Source organism: Trachinotus anak, unplaced genomic scaffold (assembly GCF_046630095.1).
Source record: "Trachinotus anak isolate AG129_WGS33_773 ecotype Australia unplaced genomic scaffold, CSIRO_AGI_Tana_v1 ptg000001l, whole genome shotgun sequence".
Classification (NCBI taxonomy): domain Eukaryota; kingdom Metazoa; phylum Chordata; class Actinopteri; order Carangiformes; family Carangidae; genus Trachinotus; species Trachinotus anak.
Genome location: NW_027273852.1, coordinates 5,727,184 through 5,745,848, shown reverse-complemented (window position 1 = coordinate 5,745,848; position 18,665 = coordinate 5,727,184). Strand labels below are relative to the sequence as shown.

At 39.2% G+C, this 18,665-nt stretch overlaps 1 protein-coding gene across 1 annotated transcript in view; it reads right to left on the bottom strand.

Moving 5' to 3' along the window:
- The window catches only part of cps1 (carbamoyl-phosphate synthase 1, mitochondrial), a 49,484-nt gene that overhangs the window by 25,794 nt on the left and 5,025 nt on the right, over positions 1–18,665 (bottom strand). The window contains exons 8-23 of the mRNA XM_071458872.1: positions 18,514–18,642; positions 18,054–18,160; positions 17,682–17,823; positions 17,328–17,405; positions 15,765–15,863; positions 15,222–15,317; positions 14,294–14,483; positions 13,943–14,100; positions 13,582–13,710; positions 12,344–12,488; positions 11,236–11,446; positions 10,195–10,393; positions 9,907–10,083; positions 7,257–7,375; positions 775–916; positions 43–108 (exon numbers count right to left, since the gene is read on the bottom strand). Coding sequence (XP_071314973.1) covers positions 43–108; positions 775–916; positions 7,257–7,375; positions 9,907–10,083; positions 10,195–10,393; positions 11,236–11,446; positions 12,344–12,488; positions 13,582–13,710; positions 13,943–14,100; positions 14,294–14,483; positions 15,222–15,317; positions 15,765–15,863; positions 17,328–17,405; positions 17,682–17,823; positions 18,054–18,160; positions 18,514–18,642 — 2,187 coding nt within the window. The remainder of the gene's footprint in view (positions 1–42; positions 109–774; positions 917–7,256; positions 7,376–9,906; positions 10,084–10,194; positions 10,394–11,235; positions 11,447–12,343; positions 12,489–13,581; positions 13,711–13,942; positions 14,101–14,293; positions 14,484–15,221; positions 15,318–15,764; positions 15,864–17,327; positions 17,406–17,681; positions 17,824–18,053; positions 18,161–18,513; positions 18,643–18,665) is intronic.

Genomic DNA, 18,665 nt, shown 5'->3' with positions numbered 1-18,665 from the left:
ACAATAACACATATATTTTTCTCTGTTAGCGGAGACACATACCTGACCATGATAGGTACAATACAGGTAGTTGGTCATAGCTGGGTACTCTGCTGCCAAGGTGTCAATCTGAGCAGGGGGATCAGAGAACACAAAGGGTTAAAATGGATGATTCATTCACATGTAAAACACCTGCCACATCCCACAGAGTAGCAGTAATGAAAATGTTTAAATAGTCCTGTGAAGAAACCAATGTGAATATAGTGAGCTCCACACAGAAAGGCCTCAGTCATCCAAGTTCAGACCCAGGAGTTATTTTTACATGGTTGCTACACCAATAATTTAACACTCTGGAAGGAGCAATTTTTACAGAATGAGTTTGAAAATTACTTTTACGTTTAGTAAACATTGCCACTAATTCTTCTGTACATTCATTTAATAAATGTACAAATGCAAAACTATTACTTGTGATGGATATTATTCCATATGGTATTACTACTTTTGATTAAAGAATAAACAACTAAGAAACAACACAACTAAGAAAAAGACTGAAACTAACCAATGAATGTGTGGCCAAAGCCTGGCAAAGCTTTACCTTTTCAAAGAAAGAAATCTGTCACTGTCTAAAAACTATTGAATGCATGTTTTAAACCATAAAAGCTTTAGTTCATCAATTATTTATGAATCAAATTTAAGACATAAAATAACATGATTTTTATCATTTACATAAATAATCCAAATACAGTCTATTTGACCAAGGTTGGAAGCTCTTAGAAAGAGTCCAGTGATGCTCACCTGTTTGACCCAGGGTCTGATAGCATGAGTTAGCCTCAGCTCTCTGGCTGATCTCTCACTGGAGCCCAGAATCTGACCAATCTGCCGGTCTGAGAAGCCATCCTGCTTGGCCTTCAGCAGCAGCCCCTTGGGTACTGTACCACTGTAACAAAAGACAAGAAGTAATGGTAAGTGTACAGCAGTTTTGCTAAAAATGACAAACCAGGATCAGGCGTGTTGTGTGAGTAAAAGGAAGCATACTGAGGTAGACAAAAAGAAAGAGAAGTGAGTTTATTTTTGAAAGGTTTTTTTTCTGTCTATGGTATTTTCAAGTCCACTGAACTAAGAGGGTCAATCCAGCAAGTGGGTCATGACTGGCTTGACTACTGAGCAGTGCAGACAGCAGGGAACAGCCCACCTCAGAGCGATCAATAACACATCGACAAACAAGGCACCAAGGTGCCAGAGCACCAGGTTGGCAAGTGCAACCATTTAAAACCCATTTTAAATCAATAAAACTTTAATGCGAGCTGTGAGGTTAAACAATAAAAAAGGTAACTGAAATAAAGTTTGGTATCAGGAGGTAATTCTGATCAGAGCAACAGGAACAATTTATACTTCAAACTATTTTGCACCTGTACTTTCATGCACTTCATTGGATGTGCATGTGTGTGTGTATACAGTCTATACTGCTTACACTTATACCTTGTTGGTTACTCTTGTATCTCACTGCCAATCATGGCTGACAGGACATAATGGGAGAGGGGAGTGTATGGCATCCTGAGATATGCAAGATGGGGATGATGAGGACAGGGAGAAAGAAGAAGGCAATGAGGAGAGGATTTTAAAAATGTTTGAATCACATCTTCATATCATCTTTATTCCTTTAACCTCAGATAAAGTTAAAGAGATATTAGTTTAAACCAATGCATGTAAAGTAAATGCAAGCCCAGGAGCATATCACAGAGAATGAACCAGACAGTAAGGATTAACAGAGAAATTACAATCAGGGATATGCCACCTGAAGTGACCTCTGATGATAATGACTGATAATGATTTATTCCTATAAAACAGAGGAAGCATGCATCCTTTTTTTTTGTCAGAGCTACACTTTTGACATCTCTTCAGTGAGAATACAACAGTACGTCTTTCTTTGGTCCTTGTTACTGAATAAGCAATGGAGGAGTGACAGTGTAGCTCTGCCTTACATAATTGTCCCTTTTAATAAAAATATTTAAAGTTTAATTGTCTCTGCCGCCAAATGTGGTTTCTTGACGGGAGCAGGTGCTGGTATAGCTTCAGTCATCGTCGTCTTTATAATGCAAGAGGTTATAATCTCTCTCTGAGCAGGGCTACGTCTTCAGGACAGTTAGTTGCGATGAGTCGCTCTCGGAAAATGACAAGACAGGCTGAGGCTAGCTGGTTAGCGTACCAATTGCAAAACTTACAAATAGCTTCTTTCAACAAGGACACTTCAAATCTGTGCGTTGAATACTGAGATTTGGCCATTAAATGTTAAACCTAGTTTAGCATTAAGATGACAGGCAGGTTGAAATAGCTACGGTACCTTCTGCCATGAAAATTACTTGTGCAATAATGCCCCTTTCAAAATGTTCTTGTTTACAATGATTTTATTAAATCTTCTTGCAAGCTAAACCACAATACATCCAAAAGTTGGCTAGATTTTGCTCAGAGGCAGGACAGTGTAAGGAATTTGCAACATCACAGTAAGGACAAGACATGTGAGATGCTGGTGCATCACTGGGCTTGGTCATGATATACATTATGTTTTCTATTTCTATAGTAAAGACAAAGAAAGAAAGATACAGTGTGTAAATATGACAGCTATGGAGTTGCTGGAAGGCTCTTTTGATGGAGTTTTGCTTACTCTCTCCCTTTGTTTTCTGTTTTTGTGCCAAGTTAAACTAAACACATGAATGCATAGTGATGAAATTGCTATTGATTTTCTCATCTAACTCCCACTAAGAAGGCAACATGTGTAATGTTGTAGGTAGAGACAACAAGAAGGAATCCTTATTTCTGGTGAATCACAACTTGCTTTCCCTCCACCCTATCTGAATTATTTATGACCTTGTAGCGTAACAATATTGGAAATGTCAAATGTGTTTTAACTCCCACCGCACATGGCTGGGCTGGGAAATAACAAACCCCAGAACCAACAAAAGGAGAGATGCAAGATTTCTGAGTCAGAATCACAGGAAGGAAAGAAATTTGATCTGAGAGCGTGGTTGTCTTTTGCGCAATTGACCCATCTGGAAAACCAGTTTTACGGTGAGAGGGAAACCCTTTGCATGCTGTGAATGTATGTACACCTAATACACTAAACTAATACACAAATAAAAGAAAAACACATTAGCACAATGTGTGGTGTCTGTGCAAAGAGAGGGAGGAAAAAGGACTGCCTGAGAGTTTCACATATACTTATAAAAACAAATACACACACACACACACACACACTCTACCTGAAGTTATAAATGACGAGAACCAATTTCTGTGATTTCACAGTTTTCATTTTGTTAATTTTTCACTTAATTAAATTTGAACCTTATTAGAATGACTGAATGAATGAATTGCAGTCCTCTTAATTGTAATTCATATCATGCGTGGGGCTTATATACCTAATTATGTATGTCCTCATATGCAGGTATACCTCTGCTCTGCATACTCCTGCTTTGTCTAATCAAACTTAAGCCTGACATATGTCTCAGGGGGGATCAAAGTAGTTTTGATATCTGCCATGCCTCTGGGGAGAACATTGAAAAGAGTGCAACCATAATCCAGTATACCAATGGTTTTGGAAGCAAAGCCCTTTTATGACACAAAAAAAAGGTGTATGTTTTTATGACCATGCCTGATCATACTGGATTTTAAAGCAAGATTTTTTTTCTTTTTAAGATATTTTTGGGGCATTTTTAGCCTTTATTATTGTATAGGACAATAGAGAGTGACAGGAAAGGAGCAGAGAGAGGGGGAATGCAGGAAAGAGTCAGGCTGGTTGGAAGTCGAACCGGCATCTGCGCTCATGTGGTACGTGTCCTAACTGGTCGGCTATCAGGTCGTTCCACAAACATGTATTCTTAAACATTAAAACTGATGTTTATATTTGTTGACTAAGGGGCAACACTATATGACCCAACTGTCAACCTAAATGTTTTGTCCTAAACCTGACATTAAGTGCCTAAACACAATGAGTCTCAAAAGTGAAAAAAAATCAATTAATTTACACGATAATCCGAACATTAAAACATTAACTCTTCAACAAACAAAGAAGAATAAATGTTGAATATCCATCAGTCCAAACTACAGCAATAAATAGGCCAACACTCATATGCACACAAACACTGTGTCTGCTGACCAGCAGAGCCTGAAGCCCACCTGTACTCAGCTCTATGCTCCATCAGTCTGGCAGCAGCCTATTCTTATGTCTCCATCCCAATGTACCCTGCTCCAGAGGCAGAGGAGACCACAACAGCCAACTGTGCATCAATGAGTAAAGGTGGGCACTCACCAGGCGGCCAGCCATTAATTATTAAACAGCAGAGCCAGACGGAAGCAGCAGGTTACCTGTGGCTGAGCCATGAAAATTCACAACGGCTTTGATTTGAGCTGTCCAGGTAAGAGCCAGAGGGCAGAGAGACTGAGAAAGGGGCAGCCGGGAGGAGGTGAACCACGACAGAGAAGGAACAGACGTGAAGAGACTGGGGTTCATCTCATTTTTGAGGACCAACATTTTCTGATAGTATAATGCTCAGACATTTCTAGACAGATCCAGATTTCATCCTTTTTAACGTGTTTGTTCCCCATAGACGAACTTTGTTTTCAAAGCATGCGAGTCAGAGAATCTTGCAGGTAAGTGGGTGCAAGATTTAAAAAAAAAAAAACAGTCCCGCATAGAAGAATATTAAACTTGTGGCTATGAAAACAATAAACAATCATTAAACATCTGTTCATTTCTATATTTAATCAAATCTAGTGTAGTTTCCTGAGATTTGCTGAAAGCAATTGGTTTAACTTGCATATTGTGCAAAAATTCATTATGTGGGTTGTTGTGTAGTGTATTAGCTGTGAGCTATCATGATGTTTGTGTTTCTGAAAACTTTTAGTTTTGAGGGTCTATCAAAGTCACAAACATGAAGCCATTTTAGCTCAATGAAATAATGAAATCAATTAAAAAAGGACAGAGGAATGTAAGGTTGGAGGTAAACAAGTTAAATCAGTTAAATAATATAAATATCTGGCCCAAGATGCATTACACAGGAAGCATGTTTTCGAGGAGCATGCAGATTTTTTTTTGCTGAGAGCAAGGCCTGGCTTCTTGGTGGATTTCATTTTCCAAGGGATATTTTATTAGATCTCAGCAACCAACTCTCTCCAGTATTGGAAAGGAAGATGAAACACATCAATGCCATCCCAGTGTATACCCAAGTCCTCTCCACCCTGGGATTTTTGGCCACCGGAACGGGAGAGATTGCGGAACGGTCTGGCATTTCACAACTAACGATGTGCCGAATATGTTGTGCAACAACATCTTCCAGAGTGAAAAGGGATTTCCATGCCATGGCCAGATTTCCCAATGTTATTGGAGAAACTGACTGCATCGATATTGCAATAAAAGCCCAATCACTAAACAAATTCAGCTTCGTCAACGGAAAAGGTTTCCGTTCTCTCAATGTGCACGTCATCTCTGATTCACATTCGCTGCTCATTGCTCACACACCCCCCAAAATCAACAAGAGGCAAGGTACAACCAAGCCCAGGCATGCACAGGAACAACAGTGGAGCGCACCACAGGCCTGCTAAAAGGGCATTGGCTGTGCTTATCTGGGAAAAGAGGCACACTGCAATATCAGCCCAGCAAGGTTTTCCTCCGAAATGACATTCTTCAAATGCCATTATGTGACTGTAATACAATGTGCAAATACCTTTTTAGGTTTGCTACACTTTCAAGGCTTGCAGTGTGCTTCACAACATTGCAATCAAAAATGGCATTACACTGAATAATCTACCCAGACCTGCTGAGCCAGTGGCTGATTGGGATGCTTCCATTCACCCATAGCTCTGGCACTGAGGACAAGAGTAAATTTCAAACAACGGTTTTAGGCATCTGTTCTTCCAAGTATCGTAATCAAATTAACAAGGAAAACACATTTACGTTACACAAGAATTTACTCTGTCACATGTTTGGCTCAATCAACAAGTTCTTTCAAGTTCTTTTTTTTTATTTCAGCTCTGCACTCAGCTCTATGCTGCTTTCAGGGATTTTTTCCCCCTCTTATTTGTAAAGTCATTGCTGAGGTTCCACTTGTTCTGTGTCACAAAAATGTTCTTTCTTTGTCTTCTCTGATTTCTCCATGTTGGAAACAGAAATTAGAGACATTTCTTACAGCTTTAAATAGAAGCTTTGTGACCATAAATGGTAATTTAGGGCTTGATTGATACCAACCTTTTTTGTATTTGCAAACATTCAAAGTCTTCTTCATAATTCATTTTCTACACCACATTGATGAACGAGGGCCCAGGATATGAGCAAATATGGCAATGTGGTTAAAATGAAATAAAAATAAATAAATAAATAAAATTTTAAGATCAATCTGCCATTGGGACTGCAACTGCGCGGATGGATGGACAGGCAGACCTGCCAATCTTGAAGAAAGTCTTTAGTGCTGCTGATACCTGATGATCCCTGATGATCAATATCTGTATAACACAATATACACAAACTCAATACGACGTCTGGAGCTACGGGGACATGATCATCTGTCCTGGTAACCTTCAAGAAATTTCAGCAGCGTGTGCACTCTCTGTTTTTTGTTTGTTTGTTTTTTTCAGCTGGAGGTGTCATGACCTGCTCCACTCGTTACGATTACAGATTTGGCTGCAATAATTAATATTACAAATACTATGAAAAGTCATGTTTAACCATCTTCGACACAAGGGCAGTGCAACTTAAATGACTGGTGAACAAGCAGGCTAATTTCCAAATACATATCTGAAGTTAGGCTATTGTCAACTTAATTCAACCTCAAATTTCCACATCCTCCCTAGTCCGTTTAGGAGTTCAAAGAACTCACTTGTGGAACCAGACAGCAGGAGTGTGTACCTGCATACAGGTTAGCAGGTTTGGACAGACGGATGTTCTGTATTTTGGAGGAGGTAGTTCCACCTGACTAGATATTCTCAACCATCAAAGAGGCAGAGAGTCAGACAGACGACATATTGTAAGTGTAACTTTTACTCTAGTTCTTGAAGATAATCACGGCCCTATTTACACACTGCACACACCTGCACATAAGCAGGTACTGTACAAACATATACAAAAACAGACATAAATATGTAGCATTAATCCACAGAAAAGGCTAAACATCTTATCACTTGAATTCTTAAGTCAACAGCACAATAATCGACCAGCACATTACAGATATATAAAAGTAACTAAAAGGTACTCTGTTTGACCCAGGTGTGCATCTGTGTGTGTGCGTTACCTCTTGTAGTTTGCTAGGTGTTGCTCCAGCTGTGTTATCCTGTGGAGTTTGTGGAGGAACCACTTGTCTATGGCTGTCAGCTGGTGGATCTGATCCACACTCACACCACTGTGGAGGGCCTAAAGGACAGAGTGAGAAACAGGCACAGGGTTACATTTATCATTCATAATCTTTATCAGGTTCATCATTCATGCCCCTGGTTGGAACATTCTGAAAGCAGACATCCGTAAGTCTTCACAAAGTTTCCACAGATTCTGATAATCAGTTGATGATGACTAAAATTATGTTGCAGATCACTCAGTGAACTGTCTCTGGAGGGGAATGTTCATTCAGAACAGTTACTGTTAAGTACTATGTTTTTATCTATCACTCCTTCGAGTAAAATCTATTGCAGGAAAAATATATTTCTTTGCCAATAATGGCCTTTTATTAAAAAAGCTTCTGCCTGGCAACAGCTAGTAAAGATGTTTTATTATTTCTATATTTGTGTTTCTATATCTGTGGCTTCCACTGAAATTTTGTAGTATTGCATATCTTTTCAAATGTAATTCCAGTCAAAAATACAGTATGTACCAAATGTTAAAGGAGTTTTGAGTGTTTTTTGAGTGTTGATAATGGCCTGAGGTGAAAAACCTGAGAACAAAAGTAGAAGCAACATATCGAAGGTTTACATGCAATCCCCTATGCGCATGCATCAGCGTCATGGTTCTCCTGACTGTTTTTTAATAGATTTAAAAAAAAACAAAAAAAACACTGACTTTAAATGTGAAACTGCTTTCAGTGCTTTTAACAGTTATAATCACCAGGTCTGTCTATTTTGGAGAGGAGGAGACCTCTGTAAATAATTCGGCCCCCGGTAAAAAACACCCTGAATGACTGACAGTGAAGAAATTCAAACCGAGAGAAGTTTACAGCAATGTAGTGAAGACAGAAACTCCCATGATTGCACATTATTTTATGACGTCACCCAACGCTGTCTGTTGTTATTGTTTTGATTGACAGAACCCCAGCGGCTGAGGTTACATACTGTGCATTTAATGAGACAGCACTCTAGAAGAGTATGACTGCACTTCTCACTCTTCTGGTTCAGTGTGATTTATTTTATTTGCATATCCTTCAGCCCTAGTTGGACTCATGGCAGCTCACGTCAGTAAAGTCCAGTGTTTTCTTCTCATCCATTCTTGGCTGATTTTAGAAGTTGTAGGTCATTCTCCAGTTGGAGGAGCCATGACCTGCAGCTGTGACAGAGCTCCCTGACACTGCGCGGTATGTTTCGTTCCAGAACACCTTGATAATCTTCTGATTTCAATGTGCCCTGCACAGATTCAAATCACCCTGTGCCAAATGCACCAAAGCAACCTCTGCTGTGTTGATATGACTTACTAAAAAGCTATCATCTGTCTACAAGACAATCTCTGAGAAGCATTGTGACTTTGCATTGCACTCTGCATTTTAACAAACACCAGTTGGGCTTCATGTTTCTCTTTCAAAAGTTGGGTCTTCATGGGTCTTCTTCCATGGAGCCCACTTTTATTTAGATAGCAACATGTGGTGCAACTGGACACTGTTGTACCTTGCACTTTGAGTTCAGCTTGTATCTATTTTAAAGTTTTCATCAGTCAGACTGTCCTTCTGTTCAATTTTCATCATGCAGCCATGTCCAGGAAGGTTGGCTAAAATCTCATGGACCTTAAATTTCTTAATAATATTAAATATTGTGGTAACAAGCTGTTTGGAGAAGGTCTTATGGTCTCACCTTGACGATGCTTGATCAAGGTTACCTTGTCCATGTTCAGTGTTGTGCAAACAACGGTACCAAACAGCACAAGTCCTTTTCTCCTGACTATAAAATTTGAAGAAAGCTGCATCACAACAGAGCTATAAATTTCAACACTCTTCAGGAAGAAGAGAGCATTGTTTCAATGAGGTGTAAGGGGACCAACACTTCACGCCATCTCTGTAGCTCGTGTTTGATTGCCTGGAGATAAGATGTGGATCATTAATCCCTAATGCTGTAGCCTTCTCCACGACAGTGTACTTACGGGAACAGATCCGTCTCCCCTGTCAGAACACCAAGCTCACACAGCTGGAGGGTTTGACACTGACACGACCTCAGTCTTCCCTTCTCTCAGCTGGTAATAAAAGCATATTGAAGTGCTGGACCTGTAGATGTGTTTCACCTTGTAATAGTTCATGCACCATCTCTGCGTTTGAATGATGGAGCTTGACCCCATGTCTAGATGTGCTTATGAAAGTGCTGCTTTACCTTCATTTGAGTCTGAGGAAAAATACAGACTGACTATTGGGAAAGAGCAAAAACAAACTTAGAAAAAAACACATTTCAGATTATTACCCAGATGTGAACATTTCTGAAAAGGCCACATTGTCAGTTAGATAATCAAATACTGTTTATATGTGTTTTCAAGTATTATGACCACTCTGCATCCATTTAACTAAATCTACATTTCAAGCATTTCCACACAATTAGGCATTCACAACGATGCATGAAGGAAGGCCAGGGACACATTTTTCTCCTCTGCATTTCATGTTTTTTTCATGATGATTTTTCTGTGACACTTCAAAATGTGATTTTAATGAGAAAACTGTAGTTGGTGTCATGTATTATTAACACCATGAAAAATTAGTGTACCTTGGCGAGGGAGAAGATGCGGGTGCTGGAGGGCACAGCCAGCTCCTGTTGCAGGTCCTGGGTGTCAGCCCAGGCTTTCTTGAGTGGCAGCCGGGGCACAAAGCCATCCACTGATGGATGACACATCCTCAGGGCCTTCTGCACACTCTCCTCAAAGGTCCGGCCCACTGCCATCACCTGAATCCAGAAGAGGGGAAAACAACACAGTACAATAGGGGTGAGTGAGCACAGTGAATAAGCAAGCGAATGAGTGAGAGGGTGAGTGTTTCTCCATGGATCCTCCCCCACCTCTCCAACGCTCTTCATGGCACTGCCTATTTCACGGGACATGCCCTGAAAGCGGTCCAGGTCCCAGCGGGGGATCTTGGTGACGATGTAGTCTAGACTCGGCTCAAAGCAGGCTGTGGTCTTCTCCGATACAGCATTCTTTATCTCTGGTAGGGGGATTCCCAGAGCCAGCTTAGCAGCTACAAACGCTAAGGGGTACCTGTAAGACAAGGACCAAGCAGCAGGATGTTAATGTTGGACAGTAGTTTGAGAATGATTTTGTTTAAATTAAGTTTCTCTAACAGTTAAACTTTTTTTTTTCTCATCATCAAATTGATGATCCTGATTAACATTATGTTGTTTTGGCACTGTAGTTTTTGCTTTACTCAAAAAGTCCAAGATCTTTCGATGTTGTAAAAATTTTGAACTCAACAATCTATTTTTTTATATTACTTCAGGGGTAGGTTTGTTTAGAGAGCTACCTTTTAAATTTCTAATGTCAGTCTGAATTGATACAGTAATCAACTCTGTGGACAAATGGAGTCAACATAATGTTGCTGGTACTGCTGCATTAGTGATTTAAAGTTTTTTTTAAAGACATTTTGATATATTATATTTTAAGCTTGACTACTATAGATTGGGGATTCTGTGGTTGCTGTGGACTCCATAAGTGTTTGATAACTAAAAAGACGTCCATGGAGATCAGTTTCAAACACTTCTGATCTGAGAAGCTATTCACTTCCAGCCAAGCCAAACTAATTCTCCTTCCAGTTAACAAAGTCTCCATACACAGCATAATCCTGCAGTGTGAGTGTCGGATCTAAAAGTTTGGAGTCATGAGAATACTGCAGACTGAACACAAGACAAACTGCTCGTCATGTTAAATGTGGTGGCATTTCAACTGCTTTCAAATTCTTTTTAGAGACTATAAAGCTTATGTGCTGCAAACAAGATGCACAGACCTAACAAGTAAGCTGTTTGGAGAAGTCCATCTAGACTTTGACTTCAGACCTTTCCAACATCTTGCGTGTGCCTCGCATTCGAATGGATGAATTCTCTCACCCAGTGGCTTTGGATGCCAGAGCTGAGCTTCTGGAGAGCCGGGCGTTAACCTCAATGATGCAGTACTCCAAGGATGATGGGTGCAGGGCGTACTGGATGTTGCATTCACCTACAATGCCAAGGTGACGGACCACTTTGATAGCCGTCTCACGGAGCATGTGGTACTCCTCGTTGGACAATGTCTGGCTTGGTGCCACCACTATAGAGTCACCTGAAGAAGAAGAAGAAGAAGAAGGATTGGAGCACAAAGTGGCTTTAAACAATATTAACGGTCTCTGAATTTGGTTTTGGTGGATGAGAAAGTGATAAGAAAATGAAGACAAGAGACTACATGGACACTTTTTTTTTTTTTTTTTTTTTTTTTTTTTTTATACACAAAAATCATCAGCTTACATATAACAGAGGAAGTTTGTTTCTCATTTGGATTTAAAACTGAAAAAAACAATATCCATGTAAAGCATTTCACCATACATCTCCAATCTAAAAGGTTATTCCCCCCCTCCCCCTCCCAATAGACTGCATATCAATAAAAACAAAACATCATTGCTTTTGTCATCTCAGTCACAATTCTGTATAGTTATTGTAAAGGTCTTCAAATCAATGGGCAAAAAAATAATGAAACTGGCAACCTGTAAAGATTGTTCTGGAAAGTTTTAATCTGTTGGATTCTATAGGAGAATATCTGTTGCTGGAAAGTATTATATTTCAGATAAACAACACAGACTTCTGTTTATTCCTTGGACTTTGTAAGGAGTCCTCCACCACCTTTAATCTGAGGTACACCTCAAGTAGCTGTGTTGTGTGTGTGTGTGTGTGTTGGCTATGAGAACTGAACTAAACCCAAGGGCTTCAGTTTGCTGCTCACATATTGATTTTCAGTGCTTTTCTTGATCTATAGAAACAAGACAAAGGAATAACACAGGGACCACGCTGTCCAAAACATCTATATTATCTTGCAAGGTACACAGTGAATTTGATCAACATGAACAGCCTGCTTGCTCTGAAAACAACAGAATAGAAAAAACAAACAAAAATGAATCCAACTAGTACCAGTTTGTAGTAGTTTGAAGGGCACATTAGTATATAGTATGCACTGTATGCTTGGTACCTGTGTGAATGCCCAGTGGGTCGAAGTTCTCCATGTTGCAGACAGTGACACAGTTATCAGCCACGTCTCTCACCACCTCATATTCCACCTCCTTCCAGCCCAGTAAAGACTTCTCCACTAGGATCTGACTGCTCATGGCCAGAGCCTGCAAGATGCACAGAATATTATCAGTTTACATGCTATGTGTCAACATTAACCTTTACACAGTGGGTAGACACAATAAAATGAAGACCCACACAATCTAATTCAATACAGCAGCCCTGTAAATGCTACAATTGGAAAGCTTAAAATCAGGAGTGGAACTTTTGAATTTTGAGCACTAGCCCTCTAAGTAATACTTACTGTCAATGTGCAGTGCTTAACATGTGCATGTAAACCACACTGAATGTAAACAATGTCACACCTCTACTGACTTTAATTACAGTAAATGTGCCTTGTGTTTTTTTCCATTTTTGACTGACTTATTTATTTTAAATTTAATATTTTAAATTTAAACATATTTAAAGATATACTTAACTAAATTAAAATTTTGATTAAACAAAATGTGGCAACCCTTTACAAGGACATGTACTAATATTTTCCAATAGCACCTGCAATGGATGTTGTTTAGGAAGTGTTTTTACCTTGGGTTTTCATTTTGTATTTTTGTCATAGACAAAAACGAAGCCCTGTGAACTATACCTCTGCCATGTACTTAAGACAAACCAGCTGAACAGCCACTGAGCATAACTAGTAAAGAACCATTTGCCATTTCAATTTCAATTTGCCATCTTAATGATACTAAAAATAAATAATTTAAAATGGTAGATGAGAAAAGCAGTAGAACATACTGCATGGCATAAAAAGGTATGCATCAATCTAAAAGAGTCTAGCACAAACAGTTCATTTTGCAGCCTGTGATCACAGATTAGAACCAACTGAGCTGTCAGAAATAATGCTGGATACTGGACGAGCACAAAAGAATGTTGCTTAGCAACAGCAAACTATCCTTTTCTTAGCAGAGGACCAAAGAAACATATCTAAAGTATTTCAGAGCTTTTATCTTTGTGCAGGTTTATGCAGTAAGCACAGGTAAAGGTATAAAACTAGAAAAGTTTGTTGTGAAAGTCTGGGTAAAATGCCTCTATTTCTGATTTGACTGAATGACTGATCAAGTGTCAAATGCAAAAATACAGACATTAATGATAATAATTATACCCAGATGCCTACCATCCCCACTGTGCAGAATTTATTCTGACCTTGTGGGCGGTTTCCTCTAGCTTTTCTTTGTTGGCACAGAGACCAGAGCCCAGACCTCCCAGGGCATAGGCTGATCGTAACATCACTGGGTAGCCTATCTGCTCTGCTGCTTTCAAGGCATCAGACACCTGGAAGATGCACAGAAGATATATTTCATAAAAAAACAATCACACATGCCATAACCGATAACAGAACATGTACATGGAGAATGTATGTATATTTGTATTAAAAACAGAAAACTACACATATGCTCAGAATATGAGCAGGCACGTAGACATTAATTGCCCCAACTATGAATATAGTCTGCTTTTTTATTTATTTTTTTTATTTTTTGTTTTGTGAGTGATCTTGTATCCTCACCGACTCAACAGCGATACTGGGAGCAATCTTCTCATTGATTTCCATCAGTTTGTCAGCAAAAAGCTGTCTGTCCTCTGTAGCCATGATGGACTCCACCGGGGTTCCAAGGACCTTCACCCCGTACTTCTCCAGGATGCCACGCTGGAACAATTCCACTCCTGAACGCCATTAAAACACCAATCCACATACAGATGTACGGTTAAAAACCAAGCCATAAAAAAAGTGTACACAAAATTCACATTCCCCAAATATTACATAGGCTGTGATTGCCTTTATCCCAATGCCACACAAATAGTGTTATCCCCTACTTAATGATCTCCACATGTCCAAACACACAAGTGTATGTCTTACCACAGTTGAGTGCAGTCTGTCCACCCATGGAGAGCAGGATGCCATCCGGACGCTCAGTTTTGATGACTTCAGTTACAAATTGTGGTGTGACAGGCAGGAAGTAGACTGAGTCGGCCTGCTTGGTGCCCACCTCATTGGTCTGAACCGAGGCTATGTTTGGGTTCATGAGCACTGTCTTTAGATTCTCCTCCTACAACATGTCCACTGGGTTAATTATCAACTGTTTAAAAGAAAACTTGAGTATGATGATTAGTCTTCGGTGTCATCGGACGTTTACAACATTAATGTCTTTCAACATAGATGTGCTACTGTGGTTTTTACAACAGACCCTTTTTCCACCGCAGACATTTTGACTTGTAATAATGGAAAAAGCACGTGAACCTTAAAGAGGGAGCTGTTTGGCTCAATTGAACCACCCATGCACAATTTCAGGACCTTCAAACCAAAGCAGCTAAAAGGAATTCAGCCATCGTTAATTTTACAATTTACATCAATGCTTTTCCTCCTGTGAAATGTGAAACTGTCTCCTATCAAAAAGGCCTATTTATTCCATTTCAGGGACTAGAATGGGTATCATACAGCATGCACATGCACTTCCTTCATGCATGTTACAGAGGAACAAGGTACAGAAGATCAGCTACAGTATATCTGATGCAAGGTACAGTATATCAGGATAAATGATACATTTAAATGGCCACTGACCAAAATGCTGACAAATGAGGTCATTATGACAAATCATTGGACATGATGTGATGTAATGATGTGACATTAGTCTTAGTCTTCTCATATTACGTTACATATTACATTGATGTTGGTTGATATCCATAAAAAAAACATAAGGACCCATCATTCACAGCCATTTTTGAGAATGACGGGATATTGTTTTGGCTACAGAAAATCTGCATCAGGTTGCTGTGTTATCTCTTACCTTCATGGCCTTGACGGCCTGAGATCCCGAGTAGTCAAACTCTCCAGCCTGACCAATAGAAAGACCACCAGAACCCAGTACCAGCACCTTTGACACCTACATTAACACAATCAGGCAATAACCACAAACTGGTTAACTGCATGTAACAAGGTGAATAAAACAGCAACTGTGCAGCAAGAAGCTCCATTCGCAATGAAGTTTTAACTACGTAACATAAATACATTCATGTCCTTCTCAGTGCTCACATGGTGTCCCTGGTGTAAAACTCTTTCACATACTGCATAGTACTAAACAGCATTTTAACAACTTGGAAAAATATCCCTTCCTATTTTTTTTTTTTCTGGCATTCACTTATGAATCATTTTGGTGATGTTATGCAGTCTGATTCCCAACTTAATACATAATCCATCCAGGTATTTTTCTGTAAAGTGACCTAAAAACCTTTCACAGCCTCAAAGAGTTAATAATCCATGTGGACCACACCTAAAAGCATCTGCTGTTCAAAAGGTTTAAAACCTGCCGAACCAGTGTGACATGCTGTACCTTGGCTCTGGGAGGGATGTTGGGTTTCTTGGGCATGACAGACACTAGATTGGCATCCTTTCCTTTCTTGATTAGGGATATGAAGGTATCAAAGAGGAACTATAGAAACAGAGAAAAATGAAGAACAGCACATTAATAATATTGGGAGGAGCCTCATTTCATTTTTTTGTTACCTTCATACTAGGCTTCTGACATACTTTTACAACGCTTTCCTTACTATAAAAATGTAGTGTCTGTATAAGATAGACAGAAAAACCACACAGAGGAACACGCTGACATCTTCTTAATTGTATCAATTAAAATCACTATAAAATAACAAAGTAAAATAAAACTTGATAATACTTTCTTGAGGTATTTGTACTTTACTTGAGCATTTATCATTTGAATCATATTTATTTTTTATTTTTTTCCCCAATATATGTTTCATGTGGAAATATAATGTGACTGGCTGCAGGATACATATAAAGTAGCTTTAGTAGTAAAAGGTAAGCGTTAACTTTTTAGAGAGGATACATTGCACTTTTTAAGTGCACTATATCAAGTCAATACTGTCTTTCAGACAAGTGAGTGCAAACACCAAGTCCCAGTGTATCCAGAGTTGGGCAAACACTGGAAATTAAAAAACTAATCAGTGTTACAACAGAGTAACAAGTTAGGTTGCGATATAATGAGTCAGCTGTTACGGACATGTGCCAAGTTGTCAAGCTTAACTTGCTTTTATGACACACTCTAACTGACTATGACTATTTGTTGACAGACAGGCAAAACTTTAACTCCTGTCATGACATGTAGAAAGTTTTAAAAATAAATGAATAGCTTTCGCAATGTCTGAGACAAATGCATTAAAAAACAATGCACCTCCAAGCAAGTCATAGCAGTATAAAACATTTGTCATGGGCACTGTGCAAAGATTTTGTGACATCTCCGGGAGACAAACCCAGGTGAAAGATAAGCATTCTCCAACTGAGCTGTCAGCTGGATGTTATGGTACAGAGGACAAGTCTTATTATTCTGCCTTAATATGACAGAGGTTACAACATATACTTTGACCAGGACTTGAACTACAGTCCTTGCTTGACATGTGGGAGGCTGCAGCACTGAACCATCAACGCGTTATTGCTGGGAAAACGACAGGCTCTATTAGTGGTCTTCCTAAACAGCTGAGCCCTGGTGCAGACAAACATCAAGGCCTTTAGATAGTATTACCTGTTTTGTTTGTTTGGCTATTTTAGACAAAACCAAGAAGTGTTTGTTAGCTATCAGCTGCTGAATTTATTTAAGTGCAAATTCAAATTCCAATGGTAGCTAAAGCTTATTACCAAAGTCTGCTTATTTGTGTAGTTACACATTTACCCTCTAAGTTTTTATCATTACTTCTTTTCCTGTTTCTTTTAATCCTCCTTTATTCATGGCCTGCTATCTAAACACCAAATAATTTATCCAGACTACCATTCAATGGAAGACCTCAACTTTCACTTAATCTGCATCCTGTGATTTTACCTTTACTCAGCTTTAGTATACTATTCAGGTACTTTATGCATCACTATCAAAGTCTTTAATTACCTCTGTGTCTGTGGGACCACCTTTAGCCTCCGGGTGGAACTGAGCCGTGAAAACAGGTTTAGTGTTGTGCATGATGCCCTGCAAAATATGCACAGTTAACATAAGGAAACCAAGAGAAAGCCAGCAGTATTTTACATTTCTGAATTGAATTTAGTAGCATCTCAGAAACAAGTGAGTCTTTCTAAAATGTTGTTTTGTAAACAGACATTTAAAGACTCCATATGATATCTTTTTGCTTGACTGCACTTATTTTATGAGAAAAGCTTGCACATTTTACCATATCCATAAACAAAAATGTCAATATGCCATGTTGTCTTAGAAAAAGACTGAACATTCACACGGAGTGAAATCAACCTCATTGGTGCCATCATTGGCGTTAATGAACAGCGGGCTCCACCCTGGGGGCAGGGACTCGCTGTCTATTCCGTAGCCGTGGTTCTGCGCCGTAATGAAGGCCTGGCCCGTCATCACATTCAGCACTGGCTGGTTCTGGCCTCTGGGGAACCATAGATATGCATAAAAGACAGTGTGTTTTATTATTTCTTTATGGAGACAAAACATCAAAAGTCCTAAAAATGGATTACAACTTTACATCACACTGAGTAACATATTAAACCACAACGTTGTGTTCACAGAGACTTGAGAAAGATATTTATGAGGATGCTTGAGGACTGTGCATATTGTTAATTATCATTCTTAACTATGCTTAGTTATTTACAAGCTCACCTGTTGCCCATAGGTAGTTTATATGACTTAGCACCTGCAGCCAGAGCAGTGATTTGGTTTCCCATACAGATTCCAAACACTGGCTGGGGACGATCACTTTCCAGCACCTACCCAGGACAAAACATATACAATTATTATTTATGATGGTAAAGATCATGATAGAAATATAATCTTAAATTAGCATTTTGCTTCTTGCACATAGCTGTGCACTTTTCAGGTTGCTTTCACTTCAAGAGTTAATAATTTTCCTAAATGTTATGGGTTTGAATTTTCATGCTGTAAATAAAAATGATGAAAAAGTTAGATTACCCTAAAGTGCAAATACAGAATACTGTTAATTGCTCACACATGACACTATAAATAGGTACTCTTTATGGTCAAATTTCACATGTTGCACAACCATTGACTAAGGTTGTAATTCTTCTGATGTTCAAAACGTCTAAAAAGCATCATGTCCTACCTCGCGGACATTCTGGACAAGTGTCTTGGCCAGAGACGGATCTCCCGGTCCATTGGAGATGAACAGGCCATCGTAGTCTAGACTCAGCAAGTCTTGGTCCCATGGTACAAGATGAACCTCTGCACCCCTCTGCACACAGAAACACAGAGAAA